The following is a 15,737-nucleotide window of genomic DNA, read 5'->3' on the forward strand; positions in this document are numbered from 1 at the left end:
AGCCAAAGCATCTCAAGAGAAGAAGAGAGTCCAGTTTAAAAGATACATGGAAGTATATATTGCATTTCCAAGAGTAGAAGTGGAGACAACACTAGATCAGGGATGGGCAACTTCAGTCCTGGAGGGCCAATGTCCTACAGAGTTTAGCTCCAACCCTAATCAAACACACCTGAACAAGCTAATCGAGGTCCTCAGGATTACTAGAAAGTTACAGGCAGGTGATTTTTTCAGGGTTGGAGCTAAACCCTGTAGGACAGTGGCCCTCCAGGACCGAAGTTGCCCATCCCTGCACTAGATGTTCTGATGAAAAACAATGAAGAATGGGCTAAAAATTAATATCAGATTCATATCTCTCTTAAAAGTGTTATGTTCTCTTCTTCAGCTCCTGAACTTTCCCTCCAAAGGTTTTGAAACGTCCAGTGTGAATTTCCTGGTGCTCTTTCGGTTCATCGTCTGTAGTGAATGACTTCCAGCATTTCGCTTCTTCCCAGTGTGAACTCTCATGTGAATCTTCAGACTTAATTTTCATGTGAAGCGTTTCTTACACTGAGGGCAGGAGACAAATTTATTGCCTTTTGCTTTTCCTTTCTTGTTCACGTCCATCAGATCTAAAAAGAAGCATTACATTAAGTGAGAATCATGTCTTACTCATGTAGTTAAAGTAGTGTTGGGAGCTTTCAAAACACTGCTTCACGAAGCTCAGACACCTTTATGAATCTTTGTTTCAAATCATGTTCAGATTTGTGGTGGTTCAGAACGTACATCAAACTGTATCTAAGCTCGAGTTGAAGCTGCTTCCATAAAAAATATTTCTATGGACAAAACACATATGGAAATGAATGGATATTTCTTTTAAATTTATTATTAATTTGTGTTTAATTTGTTCAAATTTCTTTAACATCGCTTAGCCAGGCAACAGACAAGTGACCAATCCTGAGTGGCACACTAGTGATGTTACATTTGTGAATGAATCATTCTTTTTGAAAGAATCTTTTAGGTGAACGAATCGTTCTTGTTCACGTAATCCACTGTCTAATATTCCTCGTTCACTGAAATCCCTCCCTCCACTATTAGCAGCGCATGTGCAGCTCAGTGAAGCGAGTAGCTCTGTGGACGAGTAGCTAAAATGTTAATTATGGAAGAAAACCTTGTGCTTTGGTCATCTGAACCACTTATTTCGACTTATTTTATTATTTTAGTGAGTGAATTAGGCACACATTTTAATAAAGCCAAATAATTTTTTTGTTACAAGTAAATATTCTTGTTTGCCGTAACCCGACCGACCCTGTCAATTTAGGACCGACCCAATTCAAATTTTTTTTTCCCTTTTAGTCTTAGACCGACCGATTTTTTCTTTCCCTTCAAACAACTAATACAAATGTAATAAAATGATATTAATTATATTTTAATAAGTATTGTGAATATAAATAGGCCTACATACAAACGTAGGCTATGCTCTTTCTTTTAAATAAAAACCCGTGGCGTCAACTATGATTATAAGAGCTGTGTAGGCTGTATGCGAAATGAAACCGAAATCGCGCACACTCAGATCCACGAAAAATATGTTTTAGTGATTCTATGAATTGCACTGCGCAAACCAAAAGTAATATACCCACCGGATGAAGAGGGGTCGGCTCTCTACAGAACATAATATATTCATTTTATTTTATTTTTTGTGTTCGCATTTATGAGGAAGAAACAATGTTACGGACGTGACCGCTCTGAAAGCGGCACTACAATTAAAACTTTCACAGAGATCTCAAACAGGGCTGCCCTCTTGTGTTCAAAATCAGGTAGGCCTATTGTATCTATATAAAAATATACTAGGTATGTGATGGTGAGAATATTTTACCACTGGTTAACCCTCTGAGGTCAGTTGGATTTTCTCCACATTGTAGCACTATAAACTTAAATTACTCCGTCATTTATGGTCATACAGAAAAAATAAATATAAAAAAAGAATCTGTAATATTTGTACTTTTGTATGTGTCCACTTACAATCAAATCAAAACATTGTGCTTTTGTAAAATAAAGAAAATAAACAGGGTGTGCGTTCTGCCTCTCCGTCGCGGTGAACTTTTTTTTCTTGAGCACGTCTAAAAACTGAAACAAAACTCAGCGAATACTTGTCACACATTTATGAGCCATATACCTTTATAAACATTTAAGTGTGTACTTTTAAATGATCGAATTCAAACTCAAAACAAATATTCTCTGTTAAAGTAATTTGTATAAAACCAACAAGATGTCCAGCTTCTCACGCGCTTGCTAATTATTTTTTAATTTGGCCACGCCCACTTGCGCAAAAGATATTCACATGCAAATCTCCACATGGAACGCGAACGCGCTCGTTACCTCAAAAACAAAACACCAAAACACTTCACAAGTCTCTGCTTTTCGTCGAGTTTGAAAGACGCGCCGTGACCTTACATTGGATTTACCTCAGAAGAAGAACACGATTTGAAGACAAGAAAAATGTAAGGTAAGAAATTCTTACATATTAGTTTGTTATTGTTGCATAAATTTCACATTGCAGTTGAACTGTTGCTAGATATGGTGAATATTATAATATTTAGACCCGTGTTTACTGTTACTGTGTTTGTGGATATCTGCTCAAATGTAGATATGTATATGGTAGGGGTGTGACGAGATCTCGTGTTACGAGATCTCGCGAGATTAAAACGTGACGAGATTTCTCGTCGAGGTAAAACTTTGTCTCGTGAGTTGTTGTGATGGAGCGTGAGGGTGAAATTAGTAGCCTATTGAAGATGCCCCTGCCACTTTTAAATAATTTTTGTGCCGGGCCAATCACACACACACACACACTCACTGTCCCTCGCTCGCTCACTCACTCGCTCGCGAACACACACACACACACACGCTCACTGGCGGGCGCACACACGCACACTCACTGTAGCTCGCACTCTCACTCACTCACGAACACTCACTCTCGCTCACACTCAACCCGTCGTGGAGGACCGTTAAAGTTAAATATGCTAGTCTTTCTGTCATGATGTCCTGAAGCATCGCAGACGCGTAAGTTGTCGTCGCCCACTATGACACACTATTCGAAATGAAACGATCGAATCTTGCGTCCCGACGCCCGTTGTCCTTTACGAATCTGAATGAACAGTCAGGGTGATTTTCACATAGTTTTAGAGCAAATATTCTAGGCTACGTCATACAATTTTCAAAAGTCTTGTGAAGAAATAATCAGTATGGGTTTCATGACCTTATTTCCGTGAATTTTTTTTTTGTATTTTCACAAACCACGCATAAATGTCATTATCTCAAAACAACAAACTTTTACACACATGCTGCTGATATATTATTGTAGCAGAGTTTGTGCTGAATACAGTGTAATTAGACTTTAGCCATGAAAATGTCACAAGTAACAGAAATAAGCACAAATGTCAGAGCATGTCAGAACACCTCCAAGGCCCAGAAAACACCTCAGACCCCAGAGGGTTAATCGACGTGTGACACCGCTGGGGGCTTTTGAATTGCCAACTTAAAAACTAAAGTAAAATATGTTCGTCCGCACTGACATTGATAGTAGTTGCTGGGCGGTATGACCAAAAATCCACATCATGGTATTTTTTTTACCGGTTTCACGGTAAATGACTAACCCTAACACTTTTTTTTTAAGCATGACTGGCTGTAACCACATTTTCTACTGAGTGAGAGAGGAAATGCTGCAGTAGATTGACTTATAGCATAATGCCCTATTTTATTGTCATGATTGAATATTATAGAAAAAAATCCACACTAGTATTAATAATACAGGTTTGCAAGGCTGTTTACAAAGAGGTGCCAGCAGGACACGCTTTTGGAGCGGCAGAAATAGTGGTTTCCCCGGTAACGGCTGTACACAAAGCAGCAACGCTCATAACGCTCATGCTGCTTTATCAGGAAAGATCAAGAAAGATTCAATTGTAATAAGGCCTAAAAAAAAAAAAGTTTGGTTCCGGTTGGTTGTCAGTTGAGGTCATGGGTCGGTAGGGTTTTTTTTTTTTTTTTCCTCCAGTGTTATTTTTTGACTTCTTGAAGCACGGTTTCAAATGTTTTTAAACCCAATTTTACAATTTTGGTTGACATGCTAGTGTTGCATGGGCAAATAATTATCACGTTACACATGTCCATCATTGCAAAAGAAAGAATAATATGTTGATATGGACTAGGCTAAAGTTACGCTACTGTATTTGATATTACTAATTTACGCGGGCGAATCAAACTTTTACGACAGTGATTCTGTATTCCCGTTTAAAGTCTGTTGTTGCCATAGACACGCAAAACGCACACACACACACAAAAAGCCTTCGCGGGAGTTTGACAGGCGATCTCATTGTAGATTAACATGGAGGATTTGAACTTGAAAAACGGAGTGTACAGACATCTTTTTGTAGTCAAACAACATTCTTTGTTATGTTCATTTATGTGGTTTATTTGATTTTGATGCTATAAATTAACTAGAAGCAAGAGACGATCAGTTAGTTTTAACTGATGATCTAACTTACAGCGATCTGTTCGACACATTCAAGAGCCACAAAACGGTATTTATTGTTTAAATTTCTTTAAAAAATGACCACATTTGAAAGGTGAAATAACCAAATGAGACTTTGTTTCATATTGTGTCTGTCAGCATGTTGTCAGTGCCCTCTCTGTTCCGCGATATATTGTTGACTCCCCCCCCCACCCCACCCCCCCCCCCGCGCGTTTCTCTTAATGTTACGATTTCCAAAGTTATAGCTCACTTTAGGAATTGACAGTTAAATGGTTTTGATGCAATACTTAATGGTTTTTAACGGATTACTTAAGTGTAAAACAGCATTTAAAGGAAACTGTAATTTAATTAACGATGTGTGAAAGACCGTTCTTCCCCAGTCTCATAAAATAAATTTGGGTCGCACATAAATTGACAGGGTCGGTCGGAAACCGGAACCAAACAAATTTTTTTTTTAGGCCCAACAAAGAAACTTTTCTAAAGACCGTCAGTTCACTTCAGACACATTCATATAAAAACACCCGCGCCGCGTGAAAAAGGACCCTCTCAAACAGTGTCGCGCAGCGCCACGTTCCGATCGTTATTAAAGCGACATACACCGGTATTGCGGTATATTAAAAATTCATATCATAACAAAAATAAACACCGGTATTCAGTATTAACCGGTATACCGCCCAGCACTAATTGATAGTGGTTGAGCGAGCATTTCAAATTAATTCCTATGGAAGTAGGAATTAACTGAAAAACGTTCACTCTGTTCTGCTCATTCCTCGCCGTGGACGCGCACCGTTATGAATGCCCGTGCAGCCATGAGCATTTTAGTTTAACTTTAAAATTAGCGCCTTTTGGGGGGTGGATGGCTTGAAATTATTTTACAAAAGCACAATGTTGTGTTTTATTGCGACTGTACACAAATATAAGTTAACACTTTGCAGTTTGAATGTCGTCCTGTATAATGACGGAGTATGTTTTTATGTGTCCACTGTTCAATCGCGCACATGCCACACACACACGGTTTCCTACTTTTGTGGGGACTATCCATAGACTTAATGGTTTTTATACTGTACAAACTGTATATTCTATCTCCTCACACTAACCCTACCCCTAAACCTACCTATCACAGAAAACTTTCTGCATTTTTACATTTCCAAAAAAACTCATTCTGTATGATTTATAAGCTTGTTTACCCATGGGGACCTCTATTTAGGTCCCCACTGTGAAACGAGTGCCCATGAGTCTGTGTGCATTCAGGTTGAAGTCCCCACAGGGATAGAAAAACATGAACACACACACACACACACACACACACACACACACACACACACACACACACACACACACACACACACACACACATTCCAGCATTGCAATCTTGACATCGCAGCCTGTTCATTATAGCCTTAATAAAATATAATAAAATAGTCAACCTAACATAAAAATTACACTGCTCGAAATAGTCAGTAGTACAATTCGTACATTCACAGTAAGCACCGCTCCACTGTGATGTTTCCAAGCACATTTTTGCGCATGTGAAGAGGATGATTTTTTCCGTCGATATTGGAACACGAGTGAAGAACAAAGCCTATAATAAAGAATAGTTTAGCATCCAAATATATCGCAAATGTTGAAACATTTTGATTCTAATAAGAGGGTTACGTGAGCCCAACACTGCTTACTTTCATTTGAATTTTTAAATTAAATTTAAAGGATTTGTTGTGGAATATTTTGAGTGCATCATAAAATCAGAATAAGGTAAGTCAAGTAATATTTTCTGTCTTTTATATATTTATGTGTGTGTGTGTGAGTGTGTGTGTATATATATATATATTAGTGCTGGGCAACGATTAAAATTTTTAATCGTGATTAATCGCATGATTTTCTTTTCTTATTACGCCAAAATTTAATAATGTGTATTTAATAAAGTGTATTGCACACTTTTGATCTAAATGTACTGCTATATACACAAAAGTGCAATAACATGTTGTTTGCAAAAACTTTAAACAAATAGCCTAATGTGCTTTTTACCAGCAGTATTCCCTTTACACAGTATAGCAATAAAATATTTCTTGTAAATCTCAACTTAAACATTAATGTAATCAAATCAAATATTAAACCAAAGCTATTTGCCAGGGCATTACCTTTTATCTAGCTTGTTAAACAAGTTACCATCAGAGTCCTGTTTTCTTGTTTGTTTGTTTTTTCTGCAGCAGCAGAAACAGTCTGTGTTCAGTAGCAAGTTTCCCTGTTATTACTGTGCATTCACACCAAAGGCGAATAGCATGTCAAATTCGCGTCTACCGCGTCTAGTTAGATGCTTGAACATTTTGAATCCATTCGCACGTCCAGAGCGAAATTGACGCGCGTGAAAAGAAAAAGTTTGAAGCGAACTGGACATTAACAGGAGGGAATTCACATGGCAGAGCATCCACGCTAAACTAAACGCAGGCCTATCAGGTAAAGTTATGTATAATTTTAATTCAAGTTAAAAAGGCTGCAGCTGCGCACTGAAACCGTTGCCATGCGGTTACTAACCATAGAGCGTTCACTCGCGGAGCGCTGTCTCCCTTTCTGTTCACCTGAGAGAACCTGCCGAAGCCTCCCTCCACTGCTGGTTTGGGAGGGTTATTTGCTGGCTGACCAACATCCCACCCCTCCTGTGACCCATGGTTTGACTGTAGGCCTATGTGTATTCAGAGCCAGTGAGCAACGGACTTTCAAAATAATAATAATAAAAAAACTGCGTTAACGTGTGTAATGGAAAATTTAGATTTTCATTGATTTACAGTGTTGATTTTCATTATTTTCATTATTAAGACATTGAAATGATCTTTGCTGGACTGTACGTATTCTGCCAACATATGACTAATGTGTGTGTGTTTTTAAACACTGGGAAACAGGTGAGACGTCAGGAGGAGGCAGATTGAAAAGGGGCTCTGACCCCTAGGGTCAGTGGCCGTCCAATTTAGAACTTGTGAGTTTGTAAGAACAAACTTAGCAGTATCAGAAAACTAGCAGGGAAGCCTCTCCTTGTTTAGATAAGGGCCTGTAAGCAGAAGACCTTGAAAGCAGTATAAAGACTCCTCTGCCCTCCCTCCCTGGTCGCACTTGTTTTAATTAAGGTCCCCTCTGATTTGGGAGGATAAATCAGTCTAGAGCGCTAAAATCCACGAGCGGTAGTGAGAAAAAAGAAAAAGTCAGCCATTATGGGAACATCTAACAGTAAATATTGCACACCAGTGTATTGTGCTATGAGAAAGAGATATGAAAAACAAAAGGTTGTTGTGTGAGAGACGTGTGTGTGGATTGTAAGCAAACAATCGTGTACTGGTTAGATGAGGTAGAGCGAAAAGAAGGGAAAATGATGACTCGATAGAAGAGGGAACATTGAGTACAACAAGATTAAAAGTGGTTAAAGAGTCGATAGGAACGTGAAAGTGACGTGTATTAATGTGGGTTTGAAAGGAGAACAGTGTTTAAATGACGATATTAAAGTTTTCGTCTGAGAAAGAACTAAGAATGTGAATGCAGTGCTAAAGAAAGTGAAAAGAATGTGCAAGTAAATGGGAGAAAAGAAAGTTAAAGGAAAGTTGATAGATGGAAGTCGTAAGAAGATTGAAAGATTTAAGTCTTAAGGGAATCATTTTGAAATCGATGAATACAGGTTGATGTAAAATTACAGAAGACATGATCTGAGTTGCAGAATTCATTGAAGTAATTGAGAACTTGACAACTAAAATTGAGATGAAATGTTTAGATCAAATAAGTAGAGGCAGTGTTAAAGGATTAACAGTTGCTAAATGTAAAATGTAGAAAGGATTAAACAAACAGATTGTTAGTGTTTTGAACTTGGAGGAATAGTGTTGACCATGAAAGAACTAGGAGCTGATGTTTTGCTTTCAAAAGATAAGCTTGTGATTTGGCTGAAACAGTTTGCTTATATGAATCTGGTGTGTGCTGTGGCTGAGATGTCCAGTGCGACAGAGACACTTGTTTAAAATAAAATACATGTAAATTCTGGCAAAGATGCCTTAAGATGGGCTAGAGTTAAAAGATGGTAGATAAAGTTTGATTTTAGAAGTTTATGAGAGTACCAGTCCTGAATGCCTCAGAGTCTCTCTCATTGAATGACAGCTAAAAGCTGTTATCTGAGCCTGTGTCATAGGTGAGCTATTTATAGTAAGGCACAGTGTTTTAGTTGAAAACCATAGACATAGAGATGTTAAAAGAAATCATGCTACAAGGCAGTTCAGATTTCATACATTTCAAGGGAAATTTGTAAATGTTTTAAAAGTAAAACTGAATGACTTTAAAGAAGTCTTAAAACGATAGAAGTGACATTTTTGACTAGTTTAGAACCAGTAACCTCTTTGTCTGATTTTAGCCTCCACCATGAAACAGGGCTGATGGCTCCGGCTACAGATGTAACAGTACACTGAATGGACGGTTGATTCAATTGCGATTTTGCTGATTTGAAGATGTTTAAAAGATTTTAGTGATTAAATACTGTTGTTATTAACCTGTCTCCCTGTGTTAACATTATTAGGCAGTCCAGAGTGCTCTGGTGACTCTTGAATGTGCCTTTCCCAAGCTCCAGAAAACAACTGAGTCTGTAGGGGAAAACTGATTTTGTGACGAGAAAGAGCGGTCACCAGTGTGCATGAGGCATCGTCCCAAAGACGGGTAAGATTCTCCAATGGCCAAAAAAGGGGCACAACCTAAGCCAGGGATACCAAGGGAGGTGTTTAATTGTGAGAAAGGTATTAGAGTGTAACGATGACTGTGTATGGCCAGCAGCATCAGCAGAACATTGAGAGGGGAGATGGAGCTGTAAGGAGTTACGGCAGTCTGCCCCAGAAATGTAAGTTCCTCTGTACCACTTGCAAGAAACCGCAATCATTGTATGGCTTGTTTGTATGACAAGTGTTCGAAACTATGCCAGGGGACAACACCCTGATGAAGATTAGAGATAAAGAGCTGGTGGGAATGGGCTTTCAAGAGCCAGCCGAGACCATGACGTGGTTGTCTTTATTTGTTGGGGAGACAGTAACAAAACTTAATTTATGTCAGGAACATGATGCTGGTAGCCTTATGGGCAAGGGAAAATATTATAGAAGTTGATATTGAAATAATATGTCTGTAAGATAGTTTTAACTCCTGAAGGTCGTTAGACATGGTGGTGGCTAAAGATGAAGACAACTTTTGTAGATTCAAGAAAAGTCTGGATAAAGGTTAATGGTCAAAGTTTATTGAAATTAATTTATTATTACATTTTGTCTAAGTTACAATCTTAGGAGGCTGTTAAAAAGATTATTTTGTATAGTGAGAGAGACTGTTTGGGTGGAGGAAGGTACTCTGTCTGTCTTTCTGTTATCAGCTGCTAAAGCAAGCTGAAGCAAAATAATGATAATTAACCAAAACAACCCAGCTGACTTTTCTAAGAGAAAATGAATAATGAACAAACGTGCTTTGAAACTGGTAAAGAGACCATGTAAAATTAGATAAAAGCTACAGGGAAAAGGGAAGTTTAAAACCTTATTTAAAATTCAAATATGTTTAGAGTAAACACCAAAAGATATGAATATGAGAATATGAGCAGTTCATAGTCAGGTATGCGTGTATGTGTGTGTTGGATGGTGACAGCACTGTATGTTTTATGAGTGTTGATTCATGTTTGGTATGTGTTAGTTTAGGGGAGCTATTCTGTCCCCATAGTGTGTATATTGTGTCATTAACCTCTGGAACGAGAGTTTTATCATTACAGATGGGTTAAGGCAAATGACAAATTTGAAAGAAATTTGATCATCAAGCTCTGTAGATTATTGTGAACAAAGAGAGAATGTTGTTTGACTGATACTGACCAAGTCTGTACACCACGACCTGACCTGATAGAAACAATTGATGACTTTGACATTGGAGAATGTTTGTAGATGACTGACTTAAGAGACCAAATAACAGGCCTGAAAAGTAGTGAGACTCAGGGCCGGTGCCCTTCAAATTATTAGATAAGAAGATGAGACTGTGGCTTGGAGTGAAGAATGTAATGTTTTGTTTCAGAGGCAGAGAAAGATGTCTGGGGGAAATTTGGCTGAAGAACGGCAGTTGGGTTAGTGTTCTAAACTTTGTTTGCTGAGAAAAAAATGTAATTTAATGCACGAGTTGTATCATGCATCGAAAGGGGGATGGTAACAATTGCCATACCAAGGGGTTCAGATTTGATGAATGCAATGGCACAGGTGGGACGATAAATGTTGGGAGGACACTGGGTTTAACTGGGTAAAAGCCCTGTAAGAAGTCATTTTCTCCCTAACAAAATTTGCTGTCTGTAAGTGTGCTTATAGCAAGGACTGTTTCAACAGGAAACGCCAGGGCAGATTCGGCAGCGAAGGCCGCGGCAGCACAGCAGACAAAAGAAACCATGTGTATTTCACTATCTGACAATAACCTCGACGATTGTTTTTCTTTACAGAGCATGCAGACTTTTGATGCAGGTCAGAGTGTGCCAGTGAAATAATGGCCATGGATGAATTTGGCTCACTATCCTGGCTTGAGTTATTATTGTGGCAGAAAGAAACAGTGCCACACCTTGCGCAGCGCATAACTTAAAACTTTCCTTTTGCAGAATGTCAGGATGAATTGTGTCAAACAGAACTGATTCTGTTCCAAATGTATAAATATTGTTTTGTTAACATGAGCAAAGTGGGTTGAGTTTTTTTTCTTTCAGGTTTTTCAGTGACGTTCAGTGAGCAAAATTATCTGGTGACAATATGTTTCAGGCTGTTGATTCAACAGGTCACACCAGAAGGGACGACCAGCTAGACGAGCGGTCAATAACAAAATAGCTAGGGTCTTCACTCACAGGTGACAGCGGGCAGGAAATGGTTCATTCGAGTGGAGGTGCGGTCGGGATCTAGGGGAAAAATCTTGTAAGGATCGGAGAGTGGGACACCTGGGTCGACGCCTCTCACCTTAGACTACACCAACCAACCTCAGCAACACCACGCGCTGACACGAAGGACAGTGAGGGGTCAAGGACGTGCTAGTAACGTACCCTCCCTCGCCAACGTTGGAAAAGACCAATGCAACGTTTCGCAAAGAATCACCCTGGTGAAGACGGAATGTTCATGGGGAACGAGATGATCAACACACCTGGAGGAGGATGTGGACCAACTAATGGTTTAAGTTTAGCAGAATAATTTGTTTTGTGACGATTTTGATGATTTTATTTGATTAATAGCTTAGTATTGATATAGGTCTAATGATTTGATTGGTGCAAATGTTTTCAGGAAAAGTAGAAAATCTATTCAATGATGTGAAGTACGGTAATAAGCAAAAAGACAGTCGGTCTGTATGGAAAAGTAAGTGTTAAATTTTAACAATCAAATTGGATAGAATGGATAAAATCATAAAACTCTTCTGGTTAGATTTTATTAAATAGTGTATTAAATAGAGCTTACTAAGTAAAACCATTGCCCAATTGAATTAAAAGTTAACAAAATACGGTTAGGAAATATGTAGATGGGCGCGGATTAATGGAAAAGGCTGAATGTATAAGAGTTATGCTTGTATGTGTTATTCTGATAATTTTATTATTAATGAGGGGATACGAGAAAATTGGAATGTCTGTTCAATTGGCGAAAATTACAGCCTATCCCAAGGATGAACAAAATTAAGCAGATGGTGGAAGTAGTGGAAGCTACAGTAACGTGGTAAATTGGGGTGTGTTTTTCATTTTCTTATTTTCTTACTTTCTAAATTCTTTCTTTCTAAGGACGATGATAATGTGTAAAGAGGGTTAAAAACAGTAGCCATCCGTGTTACGAGGTGGCATACAAGGACAGGGTTTGAATTGAGGGATATTTTTTTATCTACTTTTTTTTTCTTTTCTGTGTAATAGTTTCCTGAAATCAACAAGGGGTGTTGAATTGATATGTGTTGAACTGATGTGTTGTTTTCCTACTTAATATAACCTACACTTTTTCTTGTTTATACTGCGATGACTGAGGGTCCATCTATAGTGTTGGGGGTGCAATAACAGTGCTTATTCATCTAGCCCGGTTTCAGAATAAACCTTTATTTGCTTGCTACAAAATTAAGGGCCTATCCTTACAAAAACAGCCTAAGCTTATTTCATTTTAATCCTTTCTTTTCCTACAAGTTTAAAGAAGAGTGACCAGTCATATGAAAATCAGAGATGAACAGTATAAGTATTATTATGGTTTGATTAATCAATTATCAGTAAATGATAAAAAGGGGGAATTGTAATGGAAAATTTAGATTTTCATTGATTTACAGTGTTGATTTTCATTATTTTCATTATTAAGACATTGAAATGATCTTTGCTGGACTGTACGTATTCTGCCAACATATGACTAATGTGTGTGTGTTTTTAAACACTGGGAAACAGGTGAGACGTCAGGAGGAGGCAGATTGAAAAGGGGCTCTGACCCCTAGGGTCAGAGGCCGTCCAATTTAGAACTTGTGAGTTTGTAAGAACAAACTTAGCAGTATCAGAAAACTAGCAGGGAAGCCTCTCCTTGTTTAGATAAGGGCCTGTAAGCAGAAGACCTTGAAAGCAGTATAAAGACTCCTCTGCCCTCCCTCCCTGGTCGCACTTGTTTCACAGACTGTACTTTTGAGTTCTGTGTGGCAACTGGGCCTTCTTGCAAGAATAAATACTTTTAAAAGACAAATTGACTTCAGAAATGTCTCTTACGCAGTGATTGATTGTTTAATGAATATTTTTGCCATAACACGTGCGATAAAAAAATTGTCGGGGTTAATTAATAAATGCGTTAACGCGATAACGCGTTAACTTGCCCAGCCCTAATATATATATATATATATATATATATATATATATATATATATATTAGGGGTGGAGCCGAACCCGAATACGGTATTCGGAAAGGCACAAATAATGTGTTTTTTACGAATACTTATTTCGAACAAATACTTTTAAAAATATTTGTATTCGGAAACAAGAAAAACTTCATATCAAAAAGCTGCGTTTCCTCATGAGACATGGCGACCGGCGGTGCTGCTGATGTGGTGGCTGAAATATTTTGGATTAGGCTAATGTCACTGTCACGTTGTCATAAGGGGTAGTTCACATAGCGCGTTTTTTGCGCGTGCAGATTTCAAATGTAGGCGCGGCAAGCGCGCTTTTAATAGAAGCGAGCGGCGCGCTGCATAGCAACGACAGACGCCACGGGAGGGCAAGCGCTTGTGGAAAGGAGAAAACGGTGCGAACTGCGCTCTTCATGATGACGAGGAAGTATCAGCAAAGAATTAATTGATTTCTAGCCCTTGCATTAGCTTTAGATATATTTATGGAGATGAGAAATGAAATAAAAAGCCGTCATTATGTCATTAATATCAGTCCGTCAGAAAAGCAGTTCTAGGCTTATTCTTGGCTGGATAACTCTTAGCAGGTTTAAAAAGCTCTTTTAAAATTAAATATGAATGCAGTTTTGGATTAAATAAAAGTACAGTCAAGTCAAATAAAACATGTTTTATCTCCTGTTTGGTAACACTACAATAAGATACCATTCATTAACGCGTTATCTGACATCAACACATTGAGTGAACAATATATTTTTACAACATTAATTAATGTTTGTGAATGTTATTTAATACAAATACTTGATTGGTCATGTTTGTTCACTTCATTCATTGTGCATTAAATAATGTTAACATAAATAATGTTAACTTTTGATTTTAAAAATGTATTTTTAAAATAACCCCAAGGAGAATAATTGCGACAGTATATAGCCTAACTATTGTTTATTGTTAGGTCATTTTATCTAATGTTATCTAACAAATGGAATATTATTGTAAAGTGTTTTTAATACTACAGTTTCCATCTTTGTAACCGTGATAGACGCTTTAATATATGTAAATTTAATCCTAATTAAGCTTTGGTACCGAAATTATTACCGAGAACCGTGGATTTTCACAGGTATTGGTACCGAATACTGAAATTTTGGTACCGTGACAACACTAGTAGCTCTGTTAGCTCGGTAATTTAGACAATAGGCTGTTGACAGAGTAACGTTAACGTAGGTAATGGCTATTATGTTATTTTCTTTTCAATGACGTTCCTTGTTACATGTTCATTGCTAGATTTATGGAAAAACATCAACCAATATTGCATATCCATAATTATTATAATGGATATAATTAAAGAATACTTACACTATAACGTAAATTAGAAGTGTAACACAAAAAAAACTGGATTTTTACACCTATTTTGAATTTTACTCGAATACAAATACAAATACTTTTCCCCTCTTAACAAATACAGATACAAATACCGGCTGCTTTGCACACCCCTAATATATATATATATATATATATATATATATATATATATATATATATATATATATATATATATATATATATATATATATATATATACAGTGAGGAAAATAAGTATTTGAACACCCTGCTATTTTGCAATTTCGCCCACTTAGAAGGGGTCTCCACTTCATGGAGGGGTCTGAAATTGTCATCGTTGGTGCATGTCCACTGTGAGAGACAATCTAAAAAAAAAAATCCAGAAATCACAATGTATGATTTTTTAACTATTTATTTGTATGATACAGCTGCAAATAAGTATTTGAACACCTGAGAAAATCAATGTTAATATTTGGTACAGTAGCCTTTGTTTGCAATTACAGAGGTCAAACGTTTCCTGTAGTTTTTCACCAGGTTTGCACACAATGCAGGAGGGATTTTGGCCCACTCCTCCACACAGATCTTTTCTAGATCAGTCAGGTTTCTGGGCTGTCGCTGAGAAACACAGAGTTTGAGCTCCCTCCAAAGATTCTCTATTGGGTTTAGGTCTGGAGACTGGCTAGGCCACGCCAGAACCTTGATATGCTTCTTACAGAGCCACTCCTTGGTTACCCTGGTTGTGTGCTTCGGGTCATTGTCATGTTGGAAGACCCAGCCTGGACCCATCTCGCAATACATGGCCCCCGTCATCCTCTCCTTAATACAGTGCAGTCGCCCTGTCCCATGTGCAGAAAAACACCCCCAAAGCATGATGATACCACCCCCATGCTTCACAGTAGGGATGGTGTTCTTGGGATGGTACTCTTCATTCTTCTTCCTCCAAACACTTTTAGTGGAATTATGACCAAAAAGTTCTATTTTGGTCTCATCTGACCACATGACTTTCTCCCATGACTCCTCTGGATCATCCAAATGGTCATTGGCAAACTTAAGA

General features: G+C 38.0%; 1 protein-coding gene across 2 annotated transcripts in view; it reads right to left on the reverse strand.

The window, feature by feature from the left end:
* Positions 1-196: 196 nt before the first annotated feature.
* The window catches only part of LOC308690250 (uncharacterized protein), a 33,828-nt gene continuing 18,287 nt past the window's right edge, over positions 197-15,737 (reverse strand). For both annotated transcript variants that reach the window (XM_081364608.1, XM_081364609.1), the window contains one exon: positions 197-608. In XM_081364608.1, the coding sequence (XP_081220734.1) occupies positions 566-608 (43 nt within the window). In that variant the 3' untranslated portion in view covers positions 197-565. The remainder of the gene's footprint in view (positions 609-15,737) is intronic.

The sequence above is a fragment of the Scardinius erythrophthalmus genome (assembly GCF_964197995.2).
Source record: "Scardinius erythrophthalmus genome assembly, chromosome: 1".
Classification (NCBI taxonomy): Eukaryota; Metazoa; Chordata; class Actinopteri; order Cypriniformes; family Leuciscidae; genus Scardinius; species Scardinius erythrophthalmus.